We start from the raw sequence: 13,870 nt of genomic DNA, 5'->3' as shown, positions 1-13,870 counted from the left end.
ATATATACATAAATGCGACCTATTGTTTTTAGTTATCTATTGTTATGGTAGTTCTAATTCTATAGTCTAATATCGATCCATTGTTGCTGCTGGTCTATGTTTGTTCGCGGTCTTTGACTTTTTTTGTTTCGTTTCTAATCTATTGCGCCATTATTATTCTGATCGATCTATAAAAAACAAACATTCAACAGAAGGATTCTAACGTATACAGTGGGTAGGATAATATATTATATATATGATTAGATTATCGATATGTTTTTAGATATATAATATATATATACTCATACTCTCTCACTCTCACCATATATATGTATACTATATAACACCACTACATACAATATTACCAATAACTATATATATATATATATATATATAAATGACTTGTACAAAAACATTGTCTAAACTCGTCAGCAACTGCCCGTCTCATAACTTACTCTAACGAGTAGGTACGAAGCTTAGCTTCGTATCCGTGCCGACGAAAATTCGACTCACTACTCTCGCCGTTAAATAGCCGTCAATTAAGCCCCTGGTCCCGTCCGCAACTTCACACCAACTATAATGCACTGCGCGCGTAAGAAGTGTCGCTGGCGGAGAAAACGGTCAATAAGAAAAATAAAAGAATATAATAAAGGATCCACAATCTAAACACATCCAACCATAACGTCCTTCACCTAAGCGGTCGAAATACCGGGAATGGATAGAAAGACTATCACAACTAAACCCTGCCAGCATGGAATTAACGTGAGGCTATCCCTAGACCAGACGCACCCCAGCTGGTAGCGGAAGCAGTTCGGATTCACCTGTTTAAGCACACTTATATTATGTACTGTATGTATATAATTATTAGTATATATATATATATAGTATAATAATAATGATTATAACATATATATATATATTTATCCCTACCCTTGTATAAGTCTAGAAACTCTGTTGAATGGTTGTTTTTTATAGATCGGAATCAGAAAAATGGCGGGCATAAAATAGAAACAAACAAAAAAGTCAAGAAGCCGAAACAACACAATAGACTCAGAGAACAATGATCGATTTTAATATAGAACTATAGAACTAACATAACAATAGATTACGTAAAACATAGCGCCATTCATGTAATATAGGTTATAGTATGTTGTATAAGGTTTATTCTTCATTAAAGTCTGTCTGATGATCGCCGTAGCGTGAAACTCAGTAAAGCTAAACTAAAAGGGCAGTCTTGCTTTAAGGAACCATCGTAGCCTCTAGGATTTTACTGCATTACAACTGTACTTACTGTATAACAAATCGTATATACCCACACCCGTATCTTGTTACCAAGATACCTAATTTCAATTGTAAAATTATTTACACATCAAGCGCACACAGAAATAGAATAGAAGTAGAACGCTCGTACACACGCCGCTCCAGCGTTCGCCGTGTGCTGGCAGCGTCGCCAGCTTTATCACAAACTGTCACGTGACCAGCGCCATATTGGTGCAGTCCGCCTGCGTAGCGCATCACTACTGACACTAGTAAAGCTTGAGGACTAATGCTTCAAAATGCCTACATGTTGCGTGGCCATCAACTGTTGCAATCGCCTAGAGAAAGAGATCTGGAAAGACGTTCCACAGGTATTTTTCGTATAATGTTTTGTAAAAGATAATGTGACGTACTAAGACTAAAAAAATCACCGATTAATATTATCCCTACTGTCCTGACACTGCAGGTCTACTCATCCTACTGTACAACTACAAGTACAGTAGCTCCATGAAACGGTATTGCTAGCCTCTAGGGTTGAATACCAACGCTTATTGTATACTTGTTGCACAATGTTGTATATTGGACGTTTAGTCACACGCCTGCGTCGGGCGTTACAGTACAGTGAGTAGGTTAATAATCATGCAGACATTTGCCGAATGTACTGTTTATGTGCGTACAATACACTGAAATCCGATGTAGTGAAAGATGAGTTATTATAGGCATCATGATTGCTGATTATTTTCTTTTTTGCATTTTCAGTTTCCCTCATGGTAAGCCACCCTTACGTGAAAGACCGTGGCTTGGCAAAGATGAGAGGGATCGCTGGGCACCGGGCCACGCTCTATCATCTGCTCGACCCATTTGAAGAGCTTGTTTTGATCGACTGGGTCAAGAAACACGCCCCATTTAGACGCGTGTGCCCAACTCTCTTCAAATTGCCATCACATCTTATGAAGGTTTACAGTACACAACTCTATTACCAAAGATTCTGAAAACCGAAAAAGCTCGAATTGTTTTTCGCCGGCAGCGGTACTCTGCACATTAAAACTCGGACTCTGTGCCCAAAACTCGACCGACGAATATTATGTGTTTGGCATTAGTCTATAACGCATTGCACTGTTACCGCGCAACAGAATTTTTGCGCTCACTCGAAAACTTGGTTTAGTGTTGGCTATAGTTACACATATACAGCTACGCTATATCTGTACTGCCTACTACCATTTCCGAATGCAAAAATTCTGATATTCTCAAAACGTGTCTGGTCCAAGGGGGGATCTCGGAATAATAGGTTGTTACGCATATCAAATCTTAATTAAAGCAAGGAAATTGATGTGTTAACGTGAGCATTTGGCCAAGAATGTAAACTTTAAAATCCAATCGTTGAATTCCATTACTTATACAAAGAATTTAAAAACAAAAAACATACAGTGGTTTGCTCAATTTGAAATCACACATCTTCCTAGCCTAATATTTAGGTCTTTATTTACTACTTAGTTGGTAATCTGAGAGAATGAGCGAAAAACATGACATTTGTATATATTAGACTATATGAGTGAAAGGAGCGTCGCATGTCTACATAGTAGTTCATTATTATGATTCCGAGTCTTTCAACAACATTAGTGAATTTTCTACATTAATATATTGCTTTATTATTATTTGTAATTTGTTTATGCTGATTAATCCGAATTGCTATTCTTCTTTGTTGATTGTTCGCAATTTTACATTTACTTTTTCCCCTGTATCAGGTATTCGATACAGTGAAGATAACTGCATGCAATATTCTATTCATGGTTTTCCTCGGTTCTCATAACATATGGCATAATAAAAATATTCTTACTATGTACTTATGGGTTTACTTTTTATTTTATTTATCATCTTTCTAGTCATCTGCGGCCCTCCATATGTAACTCACGGGCCTCTGCATCGTTGACTTAAACGCTGTTGGTAGAGTGGCCCGACTGCCAAAAGAATTAATCTCCCGTTGTTGAATCTATGTCTTTCCTCGTCGCACCACAACCACGACAGGCGCGTCAGCGGAATCGCGCCAATCCCCTAATTTACTGATCCACTGACGCGTACACGCCAGCAAATGAATACGAGGCGACACGCGCCTCACACAATCAGTCCGATTCCCGGCAGAGCTGCGAAGCTATCCGTGAGCGCGGAAAAGTTTTTTAGCTGCCGACATTCCGACCTTATCTGATTAATACATAGCAATTAATTTCAGACCTACAAAAACCAAACGACGCGCTCACATGGCGAGAACTGCGCTCACCATATGCAATGCGCTCACAATCTGCGATCTGCGCCTCAGCCATGGCAATGCGCTCAATGACGATCGCGTCTCACGATCGGCAATGCGCGTCATCATGGCGATCTGCGCTACCCTATGACATGGCCCTCACATGGGCGATGGCCCGCTTCCACATGGCATGCGCTCACATCTCGATCGCGCGACTCAATCTGACGATCGCCCGCCCAAGTCGGCGATCACGTGCGCTCTACCATTGCGGCAATTGGCTCACATGGCGACACGCCTCACTCCAGGGCGACGTGCGGCTCACATCATTGGCCGATAGACCGCTCACATGGCAATTGCGCTCCACATGACGTGCGCTCACCATGGCAATGCGGCTCACCATGGCGATGCGCCTCACATGGCAAATGCGTGCTTTACATGGCCAATGCGCTCACATCGCAATCGCGCTCACATGGCGAATGCGCTCACATGCCAATGCGCCTCACATGACGACTGCGTCTCACCATCGGCCGACCACCTGCGATCGCCGTGCGGTGTAGCGACTGCGCATTCACATGGCGACACTGCGCCGATGTAGGAGATCGCCGCTCACATGGGTGACACGGCGAGTTGTAGCGATGCCTCACATGGCGTGACCCAGCGACCGTGCTAGCGATGCCGCTCACATCGGAGACACGCGAGTGTAGAGATCGCTCAAGGAGACACCGCGAATGTGGCCGCATGCGGCTCACATTTGGATGACACGGCGCAATGCCAGAGATGCGCCTCAGCATCGGCGCACCCAGGCGATGTAGCGATGCGGCGCACATGGCGGACACGGCGATGTAGAGATGCGCCCACATGACGACACGGGCGATGTAGAGCATGCGCCTCACATGGCCGACAGTGTAGCGATGCTCGCTCACAGGCGACGTTGCGCTCACCATACGTCAGAGCACCCTGCTCATACCCGGCGGCCACCCTTCTCCTTCCTGTGCCTCACCATGCGATGCCGCTCACATGGCGAATGCCGTCACATGAGCAGCACGGCGATCTGTGGCCGACGTCACTCAAATGGCAACTGCGCGCTCACATCTAGCAATGCGTCTCACATGGCAATGCCCGCTCACATTGCGATTGCTCGCTCAGCATGTGCCCGATGGCGCTCACATGACGATGCGCTGCACGATCGGCAATGCGCGTACATTGGCAACTTGCGCTCACATGGGCAATCGCGCTTCACCATGACGACGGCGGGGGCCCGCTGCGCGGCTTTGGCGCTCACATGGCACATGCGCCTCACAGCGCAATGCGCTCAACATCGGCGATGGCGCTACGATGCTATGCTGCGCCTCACATCCGAGGGCTGCCGCTCACATGACGATAGCGCCTCACATGCGCCGGCGTAATGCCGCTCACATCGACGCATGCGCGGCTACATGACGACGCGCTGGACATGGCGCACGGCAAGTGTCGCGACGCCGCTCACACACATGGTGACACGCGCGACGGCGGGTGGCTTGTAGCGACGCCGCCACATCGGGAGCGACCGCGCCCAATGGCGACACTTTGGCAAATCGCCCACATGGCAGACACGTGCTATTCAGCAGATGCGCCTCAACATGGGTGGACACGGCCGACCAGCTCCAGTGGTGTGCGACGCGCTCACATGGCTGCACCACGGCGAGTAGAGATGCCGCCACATTGTGACACCGGGGACGATCCGTATGCGATGCGCCCACGATGTGATCACGGCACGCGGCGTTTTGGCGATGAGCTGCGTCGCATGCGCGTGACACGGCCGATGTCAGAGGATGCGCGCTCACATTGGGTGACACGGCGAGGTGGTAGCGATGCGCTCACAGCTGGTGACATCGGCGGAGTGTAGCGAATGCGCTTCACCAGGGTGAACGGCCGAATGTAGCGAGATGCCGGCTTCACATGGTGACACCGCGCGATTAGCGATGCGCTCAACATTGGCGATGTAGAGATGCGCCCACATGACGGACACGGCGATGTAGAATGCGCCTTCACATGGTGACACTGGCCGATGTAGAGATGCGCCTTAAGTATATCAGGTATATATATAAGACAAGATATAATAATTTGCTCGCAATAAAAAGAATCTGATTCCTGCCCACGCTGTGTTGAAATACCAAATAAGTAGATAAGCGAAACCTAAGTTGCGCACAGTATACAAGTAGCGTAAGAAATATTGTGACATAACTGGAATTATACACAAATGACTTTTTCTTCGCCGGTACAATGTATGTATTATCGTAGAAGCCATAACTTAGATTAGTTCCTAGTTGGGGCGCTGGCGGAATGCTGAGTGCCGAACCTAGCTACAATAACTATTGCCTTATTTTCTTGGCCAATGTGCCGCGATAGTTAAGTGCAATTTTATTTCCGAGTAGCAGCATAGCATGTGCAACAATCCATTCCAGTAGCAGTGAAATTTTTAATTTTACCATCTGTAAGAACATGCAGTGTTTAAAAAGATATAGCGAATCCCATAGGAAAACGCATCCATGGCATGTTTTTCTGTAATTTAAACTAACATCATTAACGCCGGTACAACATTCACAACTACTAGTACTACTTTCTTATCATGACTTTCTTTATTCAAGCCCGGGTACGCGGAGATGCATTCTGCCATAGATATCTTCTTGTATTCAAGCCTAGAAGGGTACGGCCCTGTGTGCATCATTGCCATAAATATCATTCTAGATACGTAGGCGCTATCAGCATCGGACTACATTATGTCTTAGCTATACTATCTGTGAATATGGAGTTATTGGACGCACGATTACTCAAGGTATATAGCCAAATATATGGCGTACCGTCATCTCCGTACCGGCTTGAAATATCAGACATATCCCTAGCAGGCCTGGAACTGCACCACAGCTATGGCGCTCCTCACGTGACAGTTGTACAGAACTGTGGGGCCACGCTGCCGCGGCCTGGGTATGAGCCTTCTACTTCCTGTTCTTCTACTTCTACTCTCTCACTACGAGCCTCTTCTAACTGTCTCTCTCATACTTCTATTTCCTGTAGCAAATCAACGCCTACAAAATGTGAAGCGCGCCATCGACAGACCCCGCGACGCGTGGCTGCCACTCGAAAAAGCTTGCCGTATTGTAACCATTATATTTTGCAGGCTTACATGACCGACGGGCCTAATCACTAAAAGTGCAATTATACTTCTATACTAAATGTCCCTATTTACCGAACGACGAGTATTCATTTTAGAGCACAGTACTTTATCCATATCTTCATAACGTGAAATTAATATGTGTGTTTATAAATAATTACAATCCTTTGCTTTTAATGGAAATAAATACAAAATCACCCTCCCGTGTCTCGTCAGCCCTTGGTTGGAAAGTGTTTTTGCGCAGACTATATCAGATCGTGCGCTTTGACGTGGCGCCACCGTCGTTGCCCTGTAATCACTGTAGTCGTCTAGTTTTAAACATTTTTTTAATAAATATTCCTAATGGTATTGAACCTGAAACTTGTTTATGTAGGCGTATTATAACCTAGACATAGCTGAAATACCGCTATGAACCTTAGAGTAAACTCTCCTTTTAAGTATACTCTACAAGAATAGCAATATTACGCCTCTGCCAAGCTTAACGCTCGAGCACTCTACCGACAGTCATAGACTCTAAGCCTCATCAGCAATTATATAATATATACCTATATATATATACTTAACGTATCATATAATTATAATATATCATATAGATATTATACTATGTATACTATATCTATATATATATAGATAGATAGATAGATAAATAAATAGATAGATAGATAGATAGATAGATAGATAGATAGATAGATAGATAGATAGATAGATAGATAGAATTCTTAATTTGTGAATAAATCACTAACTAAATATATATCTAAAAGTTAAACTGTAACGTGCAAGCTACAGTAGTGCTGTTGTGTATAATTAGCCAGCCTATCTATGTGATCAGAAATTAAGAACCATCATAATATTATGTACTCAAATCCGGCTACACTGTAAAACTAGGGCACGAATGGTCGTTGTGGTATAGGGTACTACATATATGTACCCGAGGTAACTATCTGATATGTTTAGGGTTAGGGTTAGGGTTAGGGTTAGGGCTAGGGTTAGGGTTAGGGTTAGGGTTAGGGTTAGGGAGTAGGCGTATGCGACCTAGGTACCCTATACGACAACGACCCCTTCAGCAAAACTAGGTGTGTATATTCTACTATCGGGTATCAAAGCAAAGAACAACCGAATTAAATAGGGATTGCCGAAAAATAATTATTTGCTCAGCAGCCTAGTTAAAACAAGTACTCTTTACTTAGGTATTTTTATCTACTACTCTGATCCTTTTATATACGCTGGTGGGCGCCTGTGTAAGCGTTTATCGTCAAGGATAACTGCTGACCGTTCTTGACTCGCGATAAATATGGTACGCGCCAAATCAAGGCCAAATCTAATCGTAATCAGCCACAAGTTGGCGGAGAGCAATACTAACAAACAAAACAAATAACGAAGAAATGCATTTATTTAGCCTGAATGTACGCCGATTGCCGTGCGCGCCTTTGCCTCGCCCTGTACAGGGAGCGACTCTATTTGACACTATTTGACTATGTGACTATTTGGCACAGGCTGGCTTGTCATGGACCCTGATCTTCGCTGTCTCATCGATGGTGTTGGGACCATCGTTCCAGTGCGGATACAATCTGGGCGTCATCAATGCCCCGCAGAAGGTAATGTTGCAGAATCAGCCAGCCAATACGACGTGCTTCACGCTATAGCCGGCAAATCTCTATATAAATACACGCTACGAGAACGTATATATACTCTTATTATATCTCTTCCTTTCTTTTCCCCTCTCTCTTTTTCTCGCTCTCACTTTCTTTCTCTTTTTCTCTCTCTCTCTCTCTCTTGACCTCTCCTCGTCTCTCTCCCTCTCTGTTTCCTCGTCTCTCTCGCCGTCTCTCTCTTCTCTCTTCCCTTTCTCTTTCCTTCGTATTCTCTCAATTTTTCTCTCTCTCCTCTTTTCCCTCCCTCTTTATCTCTCTTTCGATGTCCTTCTTTCCATTACGTCAACAAGACGACGCCTGACGGTATAACGATTACGATAAAATTTTGTCCAATAGTCTGTAGGCGTTGCACGATGGGAAAAAGGGAGCGAAAATACCATTACTTTCATATCATCATTTGAAATACTTGAGTACTAGTATGGGGAAATGTACAATTAAATTCAATCGCATTAATTTCTCGAAGCAGTTCTGTGATTATTCTACATTGGTTTTCTCATTATTATAGTCTAGGTATGCTGGCAGACAGATAAATATATTCTAATTATGTCACAAAATATTCAAAATTCGGACCATTTTGGATGTATACATCTCGTTCATAGCAAAGTAATAAACTACAAGCGAATAAAATATAGTAGAAAATGGTCTAAAATGTAGTAAAATATGTGGTATAAAATATAGTAAAAAATATAGTGACTACTTGCAGAGAAATCAGTGGTCCACATATTACATTCTACTCATTTAACTGAATTGATTAGGTATTCGAGGACTTCTATAACAAGACCTACTACGATCGTACTGGTGAGCCGATGACAGATGGCATGCTCAATCTTCTCTGGTCATTCTCTGTCGCCGGAACGGCGGCAGGTGGCGTTTTCGGCGGCATGAGCACTGCGTTTATGACGGACAAGTTGGGCAGGTTAGCGCCTATGAAAACAGTGAGGGATACCATACTGTAGCATCGGTAGAGTGTTTGAGCCTTTCCGCATGAAAAATATTTTGTTGAACATCTAACTAGAGTAGAGGGTACATTCTCACTAGTGGCTTAACATGATGAATAATGCCTATTCCAACATCTAAGTTTATTGAATAAATATTATAAGGTGCCTTAATTGTCTATCCGCCAAACTTCTATTTCCAAAGACAATTTCCATATACTAAAGCATATAGTAATATCGTTTTGCACAAGCCAGGTTTCCGCCAAAAGAAATATTATTTTGTTGAAATTATACACGTAGAGTGCGCATGCGCAGACTCACAAGTTTCCTATAAAAATGAGTAGCAAGGTGGCTCGACATGGTGAATGCACGTACTCGCAATTTTGTTAAACGTATATCTCACACACACGCGTTTCAATTTGAGTACATTGTGTTCTGTTCTCTTATAGGAAGCCAACAATATTGCTGAATAACATATTGGCTCTCGTATCCGCAGCACTGTTTATATTCTCTAAAATGCTCTCTTCCTTCGAAATGATCATCGTCGGCCGAATTCTGATCGGTATACACGCAGGTAACGCTGCAACTAATCTGTTGCCTATATTATTATCTCCTCTTTGTCTGCTGGTTGCGTATAAACATATTATATATTGATACAGTTGTTATGTATATATGTTATTACATATCTTATTATATACACCTCAGTGTCTGGTTGTCTCTCGACTACTTAATTACGTGAGTGCTCCCATATTGTTCACGTGATTATCTCCGAATTGTGCACGTGATTGTTTTTACTTTATATACGCGATTGCTCTTTAGTGTTATGTTTATCATACACATCATTATCAGCTATTGTTATTGTTTATCTAACTTATTGTTATTGTTATTGTTATTATTATTATTATTATTATTATTATTATTATTATTATTATTATTATTAACTAGGGCTGTCGTCCGGCGCAGTACCACTGTACATAGTGGAGATCTCGCCGAAGCACCTGAGAGGAGCCATGGGTACCATGCACCAAGCTGCTGTCGTCATCTCCATCCTCATCTCACAGATCCTCGGTCTTCCACAGTTGCTAGGCAACGAGGAGCTTTGGCCCTATCTATTGGGTGAGGTCACATCTAGCGACTTAATCACTCGCGCGATCAGCAATGAAAACGAAATTCACGTTAGAGAACCTCTATGAACATTATTTTAAAATTAACGCAATAATTATTTATATTACTTATAATATAATAAATCATTATTTTATTTACATTATACATTCTATGTTTATATTCTATATATAATATTGTATTTTATATAATTATTATTGTAATTATGTTATTATCGCATAATTAATGTTAGTGATGCTTTCAGTCATTGTGCAGCAAGTAACCAAGTGACAATAATTAAGCTATAGTTTATGGTTTCATGCGCTCTTGTATTGTTATGACGTTTTCCTCCCATAGGTGTCTGCGCTCTGCCAGCTATATACAATCTGCTGACAATGGGTATTTTCCTACCGGAGACGCCACGATATCTTCTCTTTGCCAAAAACGACGTGAAAAAGGCAGAGAGTGGTGCGTATAGTGCGCTTGCGCGTACACGCGATTCATGAGCGTTTGTAAATATGAATAGGCCAGCTATTGTTGTGAACTAGTCACGAGCATAATGCTGGGCGGACCGTCAATAGTCCTTGATGGATTAAAACGGAATGTCGGGGAACAAGTATAGATGACTGACTGATTGCATGACTGACTGACTGACTGACTGACTGACTGACTGACTGACTGACTGACTAACTGACTGACTGACTGACTGACTGACTGACTGACTGACTGACTCACTCACTGACTGACTCACTGACTGACTGACTCACTGACTCATTAACTCACTGACTGACTGACTCACTGACTCACTGACTCACTGACTGACTGACTAACTGACTGACTGATTTAATTGACTGACTGACGAACTAATTTGATTTTATACTTTATAACTCTTTCCAGCGCTGATGTACTTGAGAGGCAAATATTACTCAAGTACCGAACTGTATGAAATCCATGCTCTGGCTAGAGAGCAAAAGGATGTTCCGACGGTGTGTGCAGTTAATAAATTACATAAAAAGATCCACGGCAGCAGCGAATATACTTCATTGTGGCGACTGTTATAACAGTTGAGATCACACAAAAATCAGTACATTGTTCTGTATAGGGCGTTTATTCGAGTTCCTTATTGCGGTAACGCTATGCACGCAACGGGCCACCATTGTACGTGTAAATTTCATTAGCACTGTCGCTTGCAAAATTTAAGACTGAATTTTATACGTTACATGTTCATTCTGAGCTATGCCTTCTACTGTTATATTTGGTACGTAGATGCTACTAAAATCCAGAACTAGAATTAAGAGACTTTCCAGAAGATACATGGATATTAGGTGCTCTTGGTGCTACCCATGTTGGCCATATATAGAATACCGTTACTAGGGCTAGCGCCAGAGGGCGCTACAGCTTCTCCATCGGGAAGGTTTCGCACCCTCCTTTACAGGGGGAAAATAAGTAACTAGAATAGAGAGTTTAATATGAAAAAATTAACAGTCTCGCGTCAGTTGTAGAGTGATTCGTTAGTCGCAATAATTTAAGAAGACGAGCAGCAGGACGAAGGACTGATTTATCTCTACATACAATATATTACAATATAAAAAATAGTATTAATATAACAAATATTGAAATTTGGACAAATATAACTCGGGCCTACCAATTTTTGATTTTTACGCCCTACTTGCAATGTGAGTTTATATCTTCCACCCACCCCACCCCACCGCCCACTGGAACTTTCTCTTCAACCGTCGGAGATGATCGACCCTATGTCGGCAATCTCTAGCGCCACCCCTTGATCATTGCTATCCAATTTCGTCGATTTGATTCGAGTTGCTATTTGTCAATTATATAGGAACGGGCACGTTGTGGCGGTGGCTAACCGATATAAGTATACTCAATCTTGTGTTCAAAATAGTTACTCTCTCGCTGGGGATTGTTGTACCCTCTCTCTTGGGACGAGGCGCAGGCCGTGTCCATAGGCAGAGCTGGATGGCAGGAGGAAATAGATGCATCGATCCTTATGTCCCGCCAGGGACGATGAAGACTTACTAACGCTCTTACATATCGGCAGACGAACTGGACGTATCTCTTCAGGGAGCCGCATCTCAGGAAGCCAATGTTCATTAGCATCGCAATTCACTTAGCGCAGCAGTTGTCCGGCGTGAACGCGGTACGTGCATATAGACCAGCGGAGACGCCTGATGATGAGCATAACCTCTCGCCACTCTTTTTCTCCCCCCTCTCTCTATCACGCTCTCTTGTTGTTGCTGTTGTTGTTGTTGTTGTTGTTGTTGTTGTTGTTGTTGTTTTTGTTCTCTTTCTTCTCTCTTTCTCTCTTGTTATTGTTGTTGTTCTCCTTCTCTCTCTCTCTCTCTCTCTCTCTCTCTCTCTCTTTTCTTTTTCTCTCGCTCTCTTTTCCTTTTTTTTCTCTTTCTCTATCTCTCTCTCTCTCTCGCTCTCTTCTTCTTCTTCTTTTTCTTCTTCTTCTCTCTCTCTCTCTCTCTCGCTCTCTCTCTCTCTTTCTTTTTCTCTCGCTTTTTCTTCTTCTCTCTCTCTCTCTCTCTCGCTCTTTGTTCTTTTTTTATCTTCTTCTTCTTCTTCTCTTCACTCTCTCTCTTTTTCTTGTTCTTCTAATTTTTCTCTTTCTCTCTCTCTCTTCTCTCTTTCTCTCTCTCTCTCCTCTTCCGTCTCTCTCCTCTCTCTCTCCTCTCTCCTTCATCTCTCTCTCTACTATCTGTCTATTCTCTACTAATCGCGCTCTCTCTCGTGCTCTCTCTCTCTCTCTCTCTAATTGTATTACTAATACTAACTAATACTAAGCTGTTTCCGTTTAGCGACTTGCTATAACTTACTTCTTGCATGCGATGAATGCAGACATAAAAATGAAAGGCTCACGCTACCATTGCAGGTTGTTTACTACTCCACGTCCATATTCATAACGGCTGGCTTAGCTGAAACCAGCGCCGTTTATGCTACGATAGGACTAGGCACTGTCAACATGCTGTCGACGTTTGTGTCCGTCTACCTCGTCGAACGATTGGGTCGCAGGTGCGTACCTCTGTGACGTTACGTCACTGCCTCTGTGACGTTACGTCAGTGTCTCTGTGACGTTACGTTACTGTCTACTGTGACGTTACGTCAGTGCTTCTGTGACGTTACGTTCAGTGTCTCTGTGACGTTACGCAGTGTCTCTGTGATGTCACGTCACTGCCTCTTGACGCTTAACGATCAGTGGTCCTGCCTGTGACGTACGTACAGTGGCCCTCTGTACGTTACGTCACTGGCTCTGTGATTTACGTCACTGCCTACTGTGCCGTTACGTCACTGCCTCTGTGATGTTAAGACAACTCCCTCTATGACGTTACGTCATTGCCTCTGCGATGTCACGTCAGTGTCTCTGTGCCGTTACGTCACTGCCTCTGTAATGTTACGTCACTGCCTCTGTGACGTTACGTCATTGCCTCCGTGATGTTACGTCATTGTCACTGTGATGTCACGTCACTACCTCTGTGACGTTACGCCAGTGTCTCTGTGACGCTACGGCAGTGTCTCTGTGACGTTACGT

At 43.2% G+C, this 13,870-nt stretch overlaps 1 protein-coding gene across 1 annotated transcript in view; it reads left to right on the top strand.

The window, feature by feature from the left end:
• The first annotated feature begins 6,263 nt into the window (after positions 1 to 6,263).
• Positions 6,264 to 13,870, top strand: part of LOC106810173 (solute carrier family 2, facilitated glucose transporter member 3-like) — a 10,804-nt gene continuing 3,197 nt past the window's right edge. The window contains exons 1-10 of the mRNA XM_014813455.1: positions 6,264 to 6,293; positions 8,123 to 8,224; positions 9,037 to 9,197; positions 9,666 to 9,790; positions 10,162 to 10,332; positions 10,675 to 10,785; positions 11,215 to 11,303; positions 12,377 to 12,475; positions 13,214 to 13,353; positions 13,492 to 13,498. Coding sequence (XP_014668941.1) covers positions 6,264 to 6,293; positions 8,123 to 8,224; positions 9,037 to 9,197; positions 9,666 to 9,790; positions 10,162 to 10,332; positions 10,675 to 10,785; positions 11,215 to 11,303; positions 12,377 to 12,475; positions 13,214 to 13,353; positions 13,492 to 13,498 — 1,035 coding nt within the window. The remainder of the gene's footprint in view (positions 6,294 to 8,122; positions 8,225 to 9,036; positions 9,198 to 9,665; positions 9,791 to 10,161; positions 10,333 to 10,674; positions 10,786 to 11,214; positions 11,304 to 12,376; positions 12,476 to 13,213; positions 13,354 to 13,491; positions 13,499 to 13,870) is intronic.

This window comes from Priapulus caudatus, unplaced genomic scaffold (genome assembly GCF_000485595.1).
Source record: "Priapulus caudatus unplaced genomic scaffold, Priapulus_caudatus-5.0.1 Scaffold416, whole genome shotgun sequence".
Taxonomy (NCBI): Eukaryota; Metazoa; Priapulida; class Priapulimorpha; order Priapulimorphida; family Priapulidae; genus Priapulus; species Priapulus caudatus.
The sequence above is the reverse complement of the archived record's forward strand: the minus strand, read 5'-3'. Positions and strand labels throughout refer to the sequence as shown.